General features: G+C 46.3%; 1 protein-coding gene across 2 annotated transcripts in view; it reads right to left on the bottom strand.

Moving 5' to 3' along the window:
* MYO1E (myosin IE) overlaps positions 1-12667 on the bottom strand; it is a 200838-nt gene that overhangs the window by 31104 nt on the left and 157067 nt on the right. For both annotated transcript variants that reach the window (XR_013959252.1, XM_080645678.1), the window contains exons 19-22: positions 8540-8684; positions 4761-4875; positions 4385-4554; positions 2216-2361 (exon numbers count right to left, since the gene is read on the bottom strand). Coding sequence is in view for 1 of the 2 variants with exons in the window: in XM_080645678.1 (XP_080501804.1) it covers positions 2216-2361; positions 4385-4554; positions 4761-4875; positions 8540-8684 (576 nt within the window). In the remaining variant the exon portion in view is untranslated. The remainder of the gene's footprint in view (positions 1-2215; positions 2362-4384; positions 4555-4760; positions 4876-8539; positions 8685-12667) is intronic.

The raw sequence follows: 12667 nt of genomic DNA, 5'->3' as shown, positions 1-12667 counted from the left end.
CTTTGACAGTGATTATGTTATAACAGACAGAGAGGGGCTGAAAGACCAAATGTGTGGGACACTTTGATGGTCTTAACTAGAAGTCGTTAGATGGTCCTTCCAGCCAGTAGTCACGCAGTCAGCCTCATAAAGTCTTTAAAACACACATACACGTTATGACATGTTTTTTTCTGAAGTGCAAGACAACTGTTAAAATCTTTCTCTATATTGAAATATTTTGAACACACCACACACACACACACATTTGGTGGTCTGGTAACCACAATCAGTTTCTACTCTGGGTTTGATTCTATACACACCATCCCCCATCTGTTCATTGTACTCCTAACTTGGTTTAGGTGGCTGGTTAGCCCAATGAATGACGGAAACAAGGGGACAGTATTAATCTTGGTGAACGTGAGGTTCAGTGACTACAACATGCAGAAATCACAAGCTAAAATGACTCAAGCTCTTTCTTTTCCCTATCATGTCAGGACAACTATCAGGCTAAATACCTCATTTTATTACCGCTTCTAGAAAGGGAAGGCCACAAGGAAGCACGTGTCCAGACCATGACTGCTAAAGAGGAAGCAGAAAAAGAAGCTGGTGTTACCAGGAGACACTGTATTCCCAGATGCTGTCAGAAAGACAACAAAAGACAGAAGGAAAACATTTGAGTGTGAATATCCGACACCTTGATAAGCCTCAAGGAATTGATCCAAGATGATGTCAAAGTGTGTGATACAAATGTAGGCCTGATTCTTTACCATCAAGTCCCCCTCGAATGCTCTGAAGACAGAGTTGGGTGATAATAATGGGAAGAACAGCAATCACTATCCGCCTAATGAGCACATGCTCCGGAGCCGGCCTCGCTGCAGCTAACCCAGCTTCGTTCTGGGATGGCTGGTCCCCACGCTAGAAAAGGGAGAAGCTTCCGTTGGGTTCCTTCGAACACCAAGGGCAGCTCAGCCTCAGGGCCCAGCGAGCCAGGAAGAGTGTGGCTCAGGTTGTGACCCAGCCAACGAGCCCAACGCTCAGGAAGACCTGAAAGCCAGACAGCGTCTGCAGCTCTTCCTTGAAATTCATGGCACCGAGACCCATCCGAGGTGGGGCTTCCAAAAGGCTGCTGAGGGACTCCTGCTTAGAAGGGTTACCACATCCCGAGTCGAAATGCTTTACACGCTTAACCTCACAGCACCGCCCGGTCCTTTATCGGGAACATTGGGAGCAGCTAGAATCAGGAACCACAGGGACACAGGCAAGACTGGACACGGCTTGCAATCTGCTTTGGATTATCTCCCTGGAGCCAGGACCTCCAGCCTGGCCGGTCAGACGCCCGAGCATGCAAACCCCTGCTGTCTCCCGAGAGCAGCAGTTTTGTTCTGTGTGGACTAAGAGTTCAGAGATGTGCCAATTCCAGAAAGACATGTTCGCAAGCAACTGGAACATGGCCGCCCCCAAAAGTCGGCCTGGCAGAGGCACCGGGATCCTCAGAAGGGCTCCCGGATGCAACTCCAGGAGGAAGCTACTGGGCTCCAAGGGGCCCTTCTTCTTAGCCTCTATGGACGTCGAGGGCCTCCTCTTGCCAGCGGGAGCTGGGTCAGGGAGTTCTTAGCCTGGGATTTGGGAAGTCTCCCTCTGTCAAACAAAGGCAGAGTGCTGACAGCAGGAGCCAGGGCCCTGCCTGTGAACGTGGAGGTGAAGGCCATGACTAGCAATGACCCCAGGCTACAGCTCATGGCGGCCAATCTGCATTCCCTCCCTTGCAAGTACAGGCGGGAAGGGCCTCAAGGAGCCCAAAGAAGTTTCCCTTCCTGGCCAATCAGAGGGCACAGCAAGCTATAAACCAATGCTGATGGCCACCTCTGCCTGGGCCTTGCTGGTGTTCCACATGGGTGCGGTGGGCTTGGGGACGGGCTCTGGGCCCGTGCCCCACTTCAGTAAGAGCAATTATACCACTGCACATACGAGGTTTATTTCTCAGGTTTGATGGGAACAAAGGATCTGAGTGTCTCCTGACGAGAGAAGCTAACAGTGCTCGACCTTTTCTTGGTGTCGCATCCTGTCACATCAGGATCCCTGGGACCAAGGAAGGCCAGGTTCCCTGAGGGAAGACGAGGAGACTGTTCTTTTCATCACGATGGCGACACCGGGGGACCTGACAGGCCTTTCATCGGCCGTATTTGGAACAGCAATGGCAATAGTGAGGAGGCACGGGGCACCCCCCGCCACTCACCTGAGGGACACGGACAAGATCCTCTCCATCTCGATTCTCCGCTTCAGCACTTCCTTCACTTGCCCTTTGTCTGGGCCCTGTTTGACCTTTTCTCGGCCAATTAGGTACAAGCACTTTGGAGTAAGAATCAAGTCGCGCTTTATGCCCTGGAAGGAGAGGCGCTTTCAGAAGGGGGATAGGCACGCCGGAGGGACAGCTGTCCGGAGAGTGGGCACCTGCTACCCCATGAGGGGAAGCTGCCTTGGGTAGCGAATGGGAACACTATCAATAATTATTAGGCTGACAGATATGACATTAATGGTATCTGACTCTCTCTGACTCTCAAAAATGGCAAACTCATCTGGATCCACCTAAGGCAGTGGTCGGCAAACTCATTAGTCAACAGAGCCAAATATCAACAGTACAACGATTGAAATTTCTTTTGAGAGCCAAATTTTTAAAACTTAAACTTCTTCTAACGCCACTTCTTCAAAATAGACCCGCCCAGGCCGTGGTATTTTGTGGAAGAGCCACACTCAAGGGGCCAAAGAGCCGCATGTGGCTCGCGAGCTGCAGTTTGCTGACCACGGACCTAAGGTATCGGATAACAGGTATAAAGGGACAGTTGTGGACAAACCAACACATAAGGTGACCCTGCCAGTTATCTGCTACAGAACATTTCTCAAACAGGGATCCCTCAAGTGTCTACATATGTATTTTTTGAGTCCATGACATTTTTACTTTTGAAAATGGATAATTTTGCCCTAATCGGTTTGGCTCAGTGGATAGAGCGTCGGCCTGTGGACTGAAGGGTCCCAGGTTCAATTCCAGTCAAGGGCACATGCCTGGGTTGTGAGCTCAATCCCCAGTAGGGGACGTGCAGGAGGCAGTCAGTCAGTGATTCTCTCTCATCATTGATGTGTGTCTCTCTCTCCCTTCCCCTCTGAAATAAATAAAAATATATAAAAAAGAAAATGGATAAATTTTCATTTCAATGATAATCTTTAAAAATCGAATATGAGGCCCTGGCTGGGTAGCTCAGTTGGTTAGAGCATCGTCCTGATACGCTAAGGTTGATGGTCAATCTCCAGCCATGGCACAAACAAGAAGCAATCAATGAATGCATCAATAAGTGGAACAACAAATTAATGGTCTTTTCCTCTTTCTCTCTCTCTCTCCCTCTAAAGAGGCAATAAAAACATTTTTTAAAATCAGATATGAACAGATTTTGGAATATGTGGGCCACTGACCACCTTATACCCACACACCGCTGAGAGACACGCATACTCAAGCTTGCTCTCATGTTGGCTGCCGGAACAGCTGGCACCCCATTGGGGGTGTAAGAAATGATTTGGTTTCAGCAAAACAACATCATTCTTCTTATTAATACTGTTATTTATTTCATTTTTTTCCTGGCCGAAAACCAAATAAATAAATAAATAAAAGCTCTTAATGGATCATGAACTACAGTGGCTTCAGATTTCACTTTTAGGGCCAAGATTTTACTAGGCAAAAGGAAATGCTTAAGGGAATAGGTTAAAACGTCAGCTGTCCCTCCAGTGGCCCTGAGAAAACCTTGTTAAGTCATTTCCTGGGGGAAGATGAGTAAGAGTACTGCAATACTGCCTGATATTCGGAACCTTTGGGCCCAACGATTCCATTCCTATCAATTTTCTCTGAAAGCATCAGCAGATAGATGCACAAAGATATGCATGAAAGGATGTTCACTGCACCTTTTTTTAATGATAGTAAAAAAAAAAGAATAGATTAATGAGAAATTGGTTAAAAATGTAGTATCTGCTGAATGAAATATTATGCAGCTAAACAAAATAATCTATGCAGTTTTGATATGTCTATAAAATGGAAAGTTCTCCCTGGCATATTTAAAAAAACAAACAAAACAACAAAAAAATAACCCAGAAAAATAAACCAGCATGTAATGTAGATCTCATTTTTATAAAATGAAATATACAGAAATATGTCTATATAAAAAAGTTCTAAAGGATACACACAAAAAGTTAACACTGTTTCTGGATATAGGTAGCTATTTTTCTTTTGGCTTCTCTGTATTTTCTAAATTTTTCTACAACGAGCATGTTCTGTTTTGGTAATAAGAAAAGCAAAATGGTGAGTTAGTTTTACAACTAAGGAATCTGCTTGGTGACTCTGGGGTGGGCAGCCAGCGTGTACCTTGAACCTCCTGTCGTACTTGGTCACTGTGTCTGCAAAATCGATCTTCTCCCTCTTGCCCACGAACTGCTGGAGTTCTGGGTGCTCCTCCATCCCGATGTAATCCCCGATGAAGTTCCTGTTGATGCTGTTTCTCCTCCTCTCTTTCTTGTTCAGCAGGAGGTCTGAGGCTGCAAGTCCATGAAGGCAGAGAAGGGAGGAGGGTCAGGCCCCCGGAAAAAGGAGGGAAATACTCACACAGAGAAACTCTGAAGGGATGCAAGAGTTTTCACACACGACATATGACATGCAAAGGATAATAAACTTGTAACTTTCATCTAAGCTCAAACTTATTCTTGAGGTTTGTCAAACGCACGAAACAAAATGACGGAAATACCTTCTTCCCTCATTTGGACGTATTTCTTTCGGGCCGCGAACTTCCTCCAGGATTTCTGTATCACTCGAGCATACCCATCATACTTCCTCTCTCTCATTTCCTCCAGAAGAAATAGCTGTGAACGTAAAGAAGATAAATGGGAGCCAGTTCAGAAGACCTGAGCATCACTTCTGTTTGGTTATTTCAGGGACACTTGGTTTAGTCCACGCCACACGTGGCAAGCAGCTCCTCACACTCAGGCACAAAGGCGAAGAAATGACTGGTATCAAGCACTGTACTACCCACTTCAATCTGTAATTTCATTTACTGCCCCTGAACAATCATGTCCTCTGTTTAATATTAGTTTCCACTTCACAGATAAGAAAACTAATACTCAGAAAGACTAACTTGTTCAAAGTCCCCAACCTAGCAAGTAGAAAGATCAGAATTTAAATCCAGATCTCCCTCAAAGTCCACTATTCTTATTTTCCTCTCAAATAAACGTAACTTCAATCACACACACACACACATACACACACACACACACACACACACACATACACACACACACAAAAGAAAAAAAGAAAGAAAGAAAAAAAAGAAATGACTGGTAGGGGATGTTGTTTAACTTTTATCTACACATATATATATATTTTTACAACAACCAAAAAGGAAAATAGTTGAATTTGAGTGTATCCAGTGGGACCTTAATAATGGTATCTGCTCATAATCTCTGTGAGAGTCAAATGAATGTTTCAGAATCTCTCCACTTATTCCCCACCTTGATCCAAAGAGGATCGAATGAGTCGGTGGAGACTGCTGGTTAGTGTTGCAGCCTCTTAACAGAACGTCCCGGCTTTACCAGAAGCCGAGTTTGTGCGGCTGTGGAAGGAGGACTGCCCTGCGCTCAGTTCCATGGAAGTGTAGGGAGTTCTCCCAGGAGCCCAGGGGCAGAGGACAGTCGCCATGGTGATGAGAGCAGGACTGATGATGTGCTGGCTGGGACCTGGATTCACCAGGAGGAACCGAGGCTGTGTTGTTTAAGGGCCCATATCAGAAAATGGCAGGTCTTGAGACTCAGGCCATGTTAACAATGAATACTGATTGTTGCACCCCACTCAGTGGAGCTCTGGAATAATGAAGACGATAACAATGAGCTATGATGTACGCGTGCCTGCTGTAGGTCAGGGATCATTCTAGACGCTTTTTACGCTTTTTTTTTTTTTCATTCAACCCCTCAACAACTGTACGAGCCACCTATTTCTATGATACCATTTTACAGATGAGGACACTGGAACTCAGGCTGGGTCGGGCTGGAAAGTGCACCGAAGGCCCTCAGGCTCTGCCAGGCTCTTCCTCCCTTTAACACAGAAGCCCTTCTCTACGAATCCGCATTTGTTCCACTCACAAAATGGTGGGGGAACTTCTGCATTCACCTAGAAAGTGGCTCATGTGACTCTCTAGGAAAAATAATAAAATGCACCAATAAAAACCCAAGGTAAAAGAGGATGCATGATCATTGCAAAAGTGTTCCAGAAGTAAACAGGCCTACTTGGTTTGAAGGCAGCTGGGCTTGATTTATTGTCTGTTTATCTGGGTCTATAACGCAGGAGCCACATCTACGCGCTCCTGTCACTCAACCTCTCCTCCCCACCGTCCCAGCTGTGCAACAATAACATCTCAGAGGAAAACTACCAAGGGCGGGGCTGCTTCATCCGCAGCTTACAGGGCCACGTACAGCAGGCAGAGAAGCATATTCTAAAAACAAAAGGGACTACATGGTTTCGCATGGACAGAATGTTTACAACACTGGCCTGCGGTTGCCTGTTGTAAGAATATTCGTTGGTGTTTCTTATCTTGTGTGTTGGGTTTTTGTGTAAGTCTTGATTTCTTCTTTCCCAGAACTATTCTGGGAGCGCCAGAGAAAATACACTGTGACTCAGAAAGGATGGGGCGGCAACCAATTCCCAACTTCCAATAGACTATTTCAACGATGAGCTGGGTTGTAGGTTCTTTTCAAAGGCCGTGTGGGTTCGAAGTCAGGGAAGTTGAAGAAAAAGAGAGACAGAAAACAAAAACAGAAACCCCCAATCGCAGACACATGTAACAAATAAGCGAAACCAAGCCCTGTGGTGCCTAATGGCTCATGTGGGTTCTTAAAACAAATGGGTTATTTCGTACATTCAGCACATTCACTGTACAAGGCAAGGCAAAAAGATCACAACGTGGATTTTTAAAAACCAATATTTTGTACAAGCATTTGCAATGTTAGGGCTAACTGTGGGCAGATGAGTGGTGGGGAGGAGAGTGGTGGTGATGGAATATGTGTGTGTGTGTGTGTGTGTGTGTGTGTGTGTGCGCGTGCGCGCGCGCATGCGTGAAAATATGGGAAAAGAAGAGTCAAAGCTCCGCTGAATCAGAAAAAAAAAGTATGCAAAATATTGAGGCTGTTTTAATTATATGTGGAAATTTAACAATTCTATGTGGAAAAAGTACAAGCGGGCGCGAGCCAACAGAGGGGTTCTGCACTGTGCTGATCAATCACCCCGTCCTGTTTTAGAAAGAACAGGAACTGCTCTGTGGGTTGCTTAATGGTGCGTGACACAACATTTTCATTTTATATTTGGAGATGAAGTCGCTGTGAAGCTACAAATAACTCTGAGCGGAAAATGCTACCACAAACTTTTCATAAAAGGGCTCTATTGATGTGTGCCATTTATTTATTTAATACCTTTATGGTTCATAAAGCCATTCACTCACAGCTCTTATCATTTGTGGGTGTCAGGCGGGTCCTCTGGGGCAAGCAGAATAGCAGCCGTGGCCCCTCTTCCAAAGAGGAAGAAAACGCACCGCCAGACCAGGATTTGACTGAAGTCAAGTGTTTCCATTATTACCACACTGCAAGTTCTCGTGTTCTCAACACTGCAAGTTTCCCTTCGACTCAATGATTAATTTTGCCAACTTCACCACAGCGTCCTGAAATGCAGTCTTGTGACTGTTATAGGAACCTTGAGAAATGTTGATGCCAAACCTGGTTAGTTCCAGCAGGTTCTCCAATGTAAAAAGCAATGCTCCATTCCACAGCCCAGAGCTCACTGGGCAGAACGGAGGGGCTCTGCTCAACTGAGAATCTCTTATGGATACTCAATGGGCTCCCAGTGACCACACCCTCACCAGGAAAGATAAGAAGTTTGTGAACGGCAAATTGTTTGAATTCCTTACAGGCAAATACTGATTTTCTATAGACCCGGAGATTTCTCCTCCTACCTATTCGTCTCCTCACCATCCTGTCCAGGCTCCCTCCTAGTCTTCAAGAGGCAGTCTGGGAATTCTCATCCCCAAGCCCTGCTCCGCCTTCTAGGAGGAAGCCTGGGCCTGTTTGCTGTCAACCCAGGTGAGGAGGTGGGTTTAGCTAAGCCTCCGTGGTGGGACAAAGAAGCCCTTTTTAGCTCAGACACTGTTGGACACGATAAACCACGAGTGGGCACCTGCCATGAGCTGCTTTCTATGCGAGGCCCTGAGGACACAACGGCATACAGAGCAGGCAGGAGTCCTGGCCTCAAGGAGATGCCCATCTAGGACGAGAGAGAGACACTGAGTAGGAAAAGAAACTGTGACGTGATGGTAAGTTTCCGTACATGTTGAGTGCTCTGAAGGCTACGAGGGAGCAGGGTTGTGGGAATGACCCATGCTTAGGTTGGGAGCGGAGGAAAACCTTGGAGGAGACTATGTTAAGGCATGAGCCCAAGGACGAGAAAAGGAAGCCAGCCGTGCTGTGGGAGGGGTCGGCGCGCACTCACAGACTCGGGCGCTTTGATGAACACTTTGCTCCTCCCGAGCTGGAACTGGTCGCTGTCCATGTTGACGGACTGCAGCAGGTGGAGGACACCTTGCTTCTCATCTCCTCTCCACGAGGGCCAGGTGGCTTTGGTCAGAATGGCATACCTGTGAGGATAATCGGGAGAGAAGGATCAGGCCCGGACTGCATGGCCCCCCAAAGGCACCTGGTGTTGCTGGGTCCAGGCGATCCATTCACCACCGTTTAAGGCTTAGGGATGGATCTCAACAGCTGCGAAGTCCACTGGGTCTGGGATGCGTCCTCCTCCCTCCCTATCTGGCCATTTTCATGATAATACCCTGCTGAAAATCTACTTTTCCCTTCCTTCCTTCCTTCCTTCCTTCCTTCCTTCCTTCCTTCCTTCCTTCCTTCCTTCCTTCCTTCCTTCCTTCCCTATCTCTCCTTCCTTCCCTTCCTTCCTCCCTTCCTTCCATATTTCTTTATTGATTTCAGAGAGGGAGAGATAGAAACATCGATGATAAGAGAGAATCATTGATTGGCTGCCTCTTGCACGACCCCCACTGGGGATCCAGCCTCGCCACCTGGGCATGTGCCCTTGGCCAGAATCAAACCCAGGACCCTTCAGTCTGCAGGCCGACGCTGTATCCACTGAGCCATACTGGCTAGGGCTACTTTGCCTTTCTATCATTATCTCAAGACAGCATTGCTGAAGGTCACCAAAGGTACTCCTCAGGGAAAATCAAATGGTCTCTTCTCAATATTGATTTCCCCTGATTTCTCCAGAGCACCTAACAGTTGCTGCAGTTTTATAAAGTGCCCTCTAAGCAGCTGCTATTGTTATGATGTACTAACTTCCATCTTTGGAGTTCTGTGCATCTTGAGTCTCCAGTCTCCTTTCTGCTCTTCCTTTGGCTCACATGTTCCTGGGAGGATGGCCTCTTCTTGGTGCACACGCAGCCATCTCCCTCCTCAGAGCCTCTGCCCTTGCTGCTCCCTCCACCAGCCGTGCTGTGCTCCAAACTCCTCCCATGGCCGCTCCTGCTCAGGGCGACTTCCCTTCAGCGACACTTCCAGAGAGGCCTTTTTGGATGACCACACAAAAGCACCGCCTTGCTATTTTCTCTCAGATAAAACCTTTTGCTTTCAGACCATGCATCATCATTTGCAATTTCATTCATGCTTGTGCTTATCTGGTTAATGTATGCCTCCTCCGTGAGGACCAGAGCTCCGTGAGTGGGTGGCCCCGTGTGTGGCTCAGGCTGCACATCCAGCACCTCCCAGCGTGCCTGGCCCTCAGCAGTGATACTAACGTGAATGGCTCACAGGGCGCACTCTGTGGACCAGGTGCTGTTCTTGGTACTTAATTGTATGAGCTCATTTTATTCTTACAGCAACCTGATCAGGTCGGTCTTTCCACTTTGCAGAGTAGGAAACCGGTAAATAGAGACTCGTCAAGGCTACTTAGTAGTAAGTGTCAGAGCTGGGATTTGAACCCCAACCCGTTTCTTTACTCAAGGCACTACATATAAACCACACATTGGTCGATGTGTAAGTATTTCTTTTAAAGAGTTATATACCCTTCTACATGTGTCTACGTTAGAAACATTAGACAGCCATACATGAGAGGCTGCCACAATAGAGGAGAGAGAAGCACATTGCAGGATGCCAAATACAGAAGGTACCAAAGACTTGAGGTGGAGAGAAGGAGGATGGGAGGAGAAATCAGGAGCACACAGGTGAGAAGGGGGAGGTGTGGTCGATAGGCAGGCATATCTAGAGTACAGCCAATGGACAGCCCCAGGCCTCTAGAAGCCAGTCCTTCCTTTGTCCCGAGAAGCGGCTCCAGCATCATACTGATTTGTGGCATCCAAGGGAGAAGGGAATCTTAGTAAGAGGAGTGCCTGCCTTCAGGATCCAGGGCTCCCTAAGAGGACAGACCAGGCATTATCACACCCTTAGAACCAGCTGATTGGGAAGAAGGTGACTCTAGGGACCCTCTCTGCTCCTCCCAAATATTCACATCTTGCCTGAGAGTGTCATAAATTTCCTGAGAAGCAAATCCTCCTATTCCATAATTAAAGACAAAAAGCTTAAAAATGAGAATGCCTTGTTAAAGCCACGCATGAGCACAAATACATTTCACATGTGGTGTAATGAAGTCAATTAAACAAACGAAGCCACATATAAATGACTGACAGCAGAGCCTTTCTAGATGCCATGGGGGGACCTGGTAGAAAAGAGGCAAAGTACCCCAAATCTAAATGGCTGAGGGAGTGAAGTCCATGCTGAGGACAGGTGAGAAAGAAAAAACCAGACCTCCAGGACGACAGTTTTTTAAGTGCAATTTTGCCTGGATTGTCAAATAAAAACTATAAACGAAAGTGTCTTTATTGTACAATTGCAAATAGATAGCTCCTTGCAATTCACATACCCTCTCCGCGCCCACCCCATTAAAATGATGCTATATTTCTCACTTGATTTTTTATAGTAAGGAGCTCGTTTTGCAGAGACTTTCCTTTTTCCCAGCAAGGCCTCCTAACAGTTTGGGTCTGGGTAAGACATGACTATACCCTGAACCACTGTGCCGGTCCCCTTTGCTTTTATGATGCAGCCTCCCCATTTCCTTTTCTTTCCACTGGAGAGACCAGGGCATGCAATTCTGGTACAACTGTTCTTACTAAGTAAGTACACCCAGCTCAATTGTTTATTCCAGGATACACCATGGGAAGGGGTTGTACGTGGCAATGGTGCACGCACTGCCGAATTGGTGCCTGTGATAATATTGGGAGAGATGAGCATAATAGCTTATACGCCTCTTATCAAATATTTTCAGTTTAAGATGCAAATATGCCAACATTTCATTTCAAGGCCTTTGCACCAGCTGTTCTATCCACCTGGAATTCTCATCCTGCCCTTAGAGACGGCAGGCTCCTTGTTATTTCTCAGATGACCAGCCCAATGTTTCCTCCATAGAGGAAATGCGGCCCATACCCCAGGGACCTCTAGCTGCTGGCATTTGGGGTTAAGAGAGTTTCCGGCTCCCCAAGGACACAAAAATCCTGGCAGCCAGTGGGAGGCTTTCTACACTTCATGCTTTTCTGAGCTTCCTCTTCTTTCTTCTCTCTTGCCCATGACATGGAATGCCACTGCTCATAAACATCCTTTTTCCAAACCCACATTCCGAGGGTCTGGGTCAAGGTCATGGGTAGTATGTATGTGGTGCTGTAAGGTAAATTTTGCAGATCTCTTACGTTTCTATCACATTTTTCTTCCTAAGAATCAGAATGCACATTTAGGCTTATTTCTTCCAAAGTGTTTTCTGAGGATTTATAAATACTTTCCGAAACTGAGACTCAAATTGTCATTTCTCACAGCTTTTAAAAAAAAAAAAGTTTTTATTGATTTCTGAGAGGAAGGGAGAGGGAGAGAGATAGAAACATCAACGATGAGAGAGTCATTGATTCGCTGTCTCCTGCACACCCCACATGGGGGATCAAGCTCACAACCTGGGCATGTGCCCTGACTTAGGAATAAAACCATGAACTGTGACCTCCTGGTTCCTAAGTTGACGCTCAACCACTGAGCCACACTGGCCAGGCTTTTTTTTTTTTTTAACATATTTTTTGTTGTTGATAGTATTACAGCTTTTTGACACTTTCTAAAGTGTTGTATTAGACAAGTGGTAAATAGGAATCTTCCCTCTACTGCTTAAAACAGAGAAGGACTTATTTCAAGAGCACATGGCCCAGTGGTGGGAAAATTAAGGCATTACTAGCCTCCAATTCTCAGTCAAGAGGGCTATATTCGATCAATATAAAGGATTTTTTCCCCCAGCAAGATAATGAACACACACAAAGCCCCTGTTTCCTATTGAGTTTTTGGAGAAATTGTATAAGAGTTTATTTGAGCCAAACTGATGACATATGCCGGGGAGCAAGATCTCAAATGCTCCCTGTTTCCTCTTTTTTAAGCTCTAGGTAGTGTCTGAACCACTGGTCTGTTTAGACCTGTGGGCTTCCTTCCCAGGTTGTATCATGCATGCACATGTGGATAGTTGTGCTGGGTATTAACACTTCCTTTCCCTTTAGTTACTTTGTTTCTCAGTGGGCAGCCTTTCTGTGGACACCTA

Source organism: Plecotus auritus, assembly GCF_963455305.1.
Source record: "Plecotus auritus genome assembly, chromosome: 1".
NCBI lineage: Eukaryota > Metazoa > Chordata > Mammalia > Chiroptera > Vespertilionidae > Plecotus > Plecotus auritus.
Note: the sequence above shows the minus strand (reverse complement) of the source record. Positions and strands in the feature narration are given on the sequence as shown.